Source organism: Pyxicephalus adspersus, chromosome 1 (genome assembly GCF_032062135.1).
Source record: "Pyxicephalus adspersus chromosome 1, UCB_Pads_2.0, whole genome shotgun sequence".
NCBI classification, from domain to species: Eukaryota; Metazoa; Chordata; class Amphibia; order Anura; family Pyxicephalidae; genus Pyxicephalus; species Pyxicephalus adspersus.
In genome coordinates, this window is record NC_092858.1 from 5,091,960 (window position 1) to 5,094,892 (window position 2,933).

Genomic DNA, 2,933 nt, shown 5'->3' on the forward strand with positions numbered 1-2,933 from the left:
AAGATAATCAATATACAATGGCTAATCTCAAGAAACAACATTCAGTTGGTAAATAAATCCTTTCTTTTGCACTTTTTATGGTGGAAGATGAACATATTTTTATCGAGAAAATGCATTTCCTAATCTGAAGTTCCACCTGCAAGTGTATACCAATGACATTTTCCAACCAATAAACATCTGCTGTAAATGTCCTCTGTTACAAAGGATTTGAGAATCTTCTGCCATTCTCCATTAATATAACTTAAACAGACATGTGCTCCGAGTTTAATAAAACTGAATTAGTTACAGACATTACTACCGTACATACGTTCAGATTATTCCCTGCTTCTTATTCCTATCCAGGATTATCCTAAAGATTGCAAAGCAGATTTATAGGATTACAGAGAGGGTTGGTTTATTACCCTGCAGTGGTATTGCTTTGTGTGGTGGAGAAGGGGTACTGCAGGGACAACTTTAGACTGAAGGTAAGTATTACAGCCTAAGCTTTTTTTTCTGTTTTTTTAAACCCCCCAAGGAGACTCAAAAGTTGCCCCAAAGTTAGACATTAACCTTAAGCCTCAATTTAACCCTCAGCAGTTATTCAAAAAGGGCTCTGGTTGAACATATTAGAAAGCACTTGCTAATAAAAAATCCATAAGATGTCTTGCAGTGTGGGGATTCTGATTTCAATATTCACCATTCCAGGTTATCAATTATAAGAAAGAAAAACGTAATCACCGCAATGAATTGTGAATCGGGGCACAGTCTGGTGCCAAATAACAGCCTGGCTCCGGGGCTTCATTTTACATATTCGGAATTAATTTATTGCAGGAAATATCTGGATGAGAGATTCAGTGTGTAAGCAAGGAACACATAAAGACCAAATTATTTCACAGGACATAAAGGTCCCAGGGGAAGAGGGGGTGGGGCATCTACTCTGTAACTTTGGGGAAACTCTGCAAGCAAACACTTTCTACTTTATATAAACACATTATAGACAAACGTATTAAATTTTTAAATTTAATGGCAAAAAGGTTTTTTTTTTACAAGCCTGGATTTAAATCTATGCAGTCACGATCATATGTTTACCGCCAATATATGCCTGAAAAGTCCTGTAAAAAATCCAGCAATTGCTAAAATGTGCGAACAATCAGCTGGCAAATAAAACCAAACCTGAGAAGGAACCAGAAAGCTGCACTGATTTCTGTGTCTTTTATATACATTGCTATGACTGATATCACACTTATAAGAAATGGATTTGACTTGACTTTTTTTTAAAATATGGTAACTAAACACCATCGAAAACCCTCTTTGCCCCCCTTTCCTGGAATGCAGCAGTGATGTCCCTGGTATAATAATACCTATATATCTCTTATATTTATATTTGTACCTTGCCTATATGGAAGCAGTCATCGGCAGACATGGCACACACTTGGGCCGGCCTGTACTGGAGATTGTAGAGTGATTCTGGTCCGCTCTGGAAGACTCCTTTGGCCAAGTCCTTCACATTGAGGGCATAGACATCCTGGAGCCTCATTAGGGCTCTGGCTGCTCCTTCCACGTCCTCCAATATTGGTAGATGTCTCTCCAACTTCTCATAGCCATCCTTCAGAACTGATGAATAAAGAAAGAAAACCACATTGAGATATAGAAGATAACTTGCAGTACAAGTTGCCTTAAAAATCCGTCACAGGGGTACACATAGGGAGGTGCAAAGTCAGTTCTGTGGGTGGCCCCAAGTCAGGGCCACTGTTTGTTGGGAACCAATTACAAGCAAATACATTGAGATTATTAAATCTATTTAACTTTGCTGAACAGTTAAATACAAAGTTGAAGAATTATCTTCTGATAAGCATGCATTTAATATGACAGAGCGACCCTTTCTGTGTCCAGATGTTTCTCCTTTGTTAGGAAATACAGTGTGGTTACCAGCTGTCCTCAGCAATCATCTCTGATGTCTCCTAATATGTAATCTTGTTCAGTGGAAAAACGTAAAGGGTTCATCCTCTGTGATTAGCCCTGCGAGAGCAGTGACATTGGGGTCAGGTATTGTCCAGAGATGTGATATATTAATTCCCACAGCTGCATTCATTTATTATGAGCACAGCTGCGGGACTACTGTGTTCTTGGATAGAGAATCTCTATCCAAAAACACATACTACAAAGCTGCAGGAGCAATCAGGGGAGCGGAGCTTACTGCTCCGCTCCCCTGATTGCTCTTGAAGGGCCCAAAAAATTCGATCTCGATGGCCGAATTTACACAGGCTGTTCTCGCTTACATGTTTGCAGAACAGCCCGATTCGCTGCGGGATCTAATTTCAAAATCTTGCTCGCTCATCTCTACTCCTGATCTCCACATTTATTCCAGGTCAGTGACCTGGTAATTTTTTTACTGGCTCCCATGACTGCCAGATATCAAGCAGTTTTAGAGGTCCACATTCACAGCTTCCAAGTTTCCCTAATACAATACAATATACTGATGCCTACATTCAGCTTTAAAATAATCCTATGGCTTGCATGCACAAGGCAAAGCAACAGGTTCACTTTAAGGGCAGTGCTGAGTTTTTTTTCCGTTATGCACATTTTCATTTTCACAAGAATCCAAAGTAGGTCATCTGCAGTACAAATGTGCTTCATGCCATTAACACAAAGTCTAATGCCCCATCCCCATTTTCACATACTTACCTTTTTTTCCCTACCCCACCATTCTGAAGATGATAGTGCTTTGTATGCTCAGGTCTGATTTACAGTTGATAATGAAGTATTTATTATTATAAAGCTGCAATCATTTGTATCTTTTATATCTTCTTAGAGTAAAGAAGTACCAAACCATTTATTAACCTCCCTAGCGGTTCATTTCTTTCCGGTTTTATATGTCTAAAAGCGGTACATTGTTTTTCATGAAAATTTATTTTACAGTATAATATAATAGTATAATAAAGTTTGAAACACAA

At 38.8% G+C, this 2,933-nt stretch overlaps 1 protein-coding gene across 1 annotated transcript in view; it reads right to left on the bottom strand.

Annotated features, from left to right (window-relative positions):
* P4HA3 (prolyl 4-hydroxylase subunit alpha 3) overlaps positions 1-2,933 on the bottom strand; it is a 31,942-nt gene that overhangs the window by 16,718 nt on the left and 12,291 nt on the right. Inside the window, 1 exon segment of the mRNA XM_072427304.1 lies at positions 1,370-1,593. Coding sequence (XP_072283405.1) covers positions 1,370-1,593 — 224 coding nt within the window.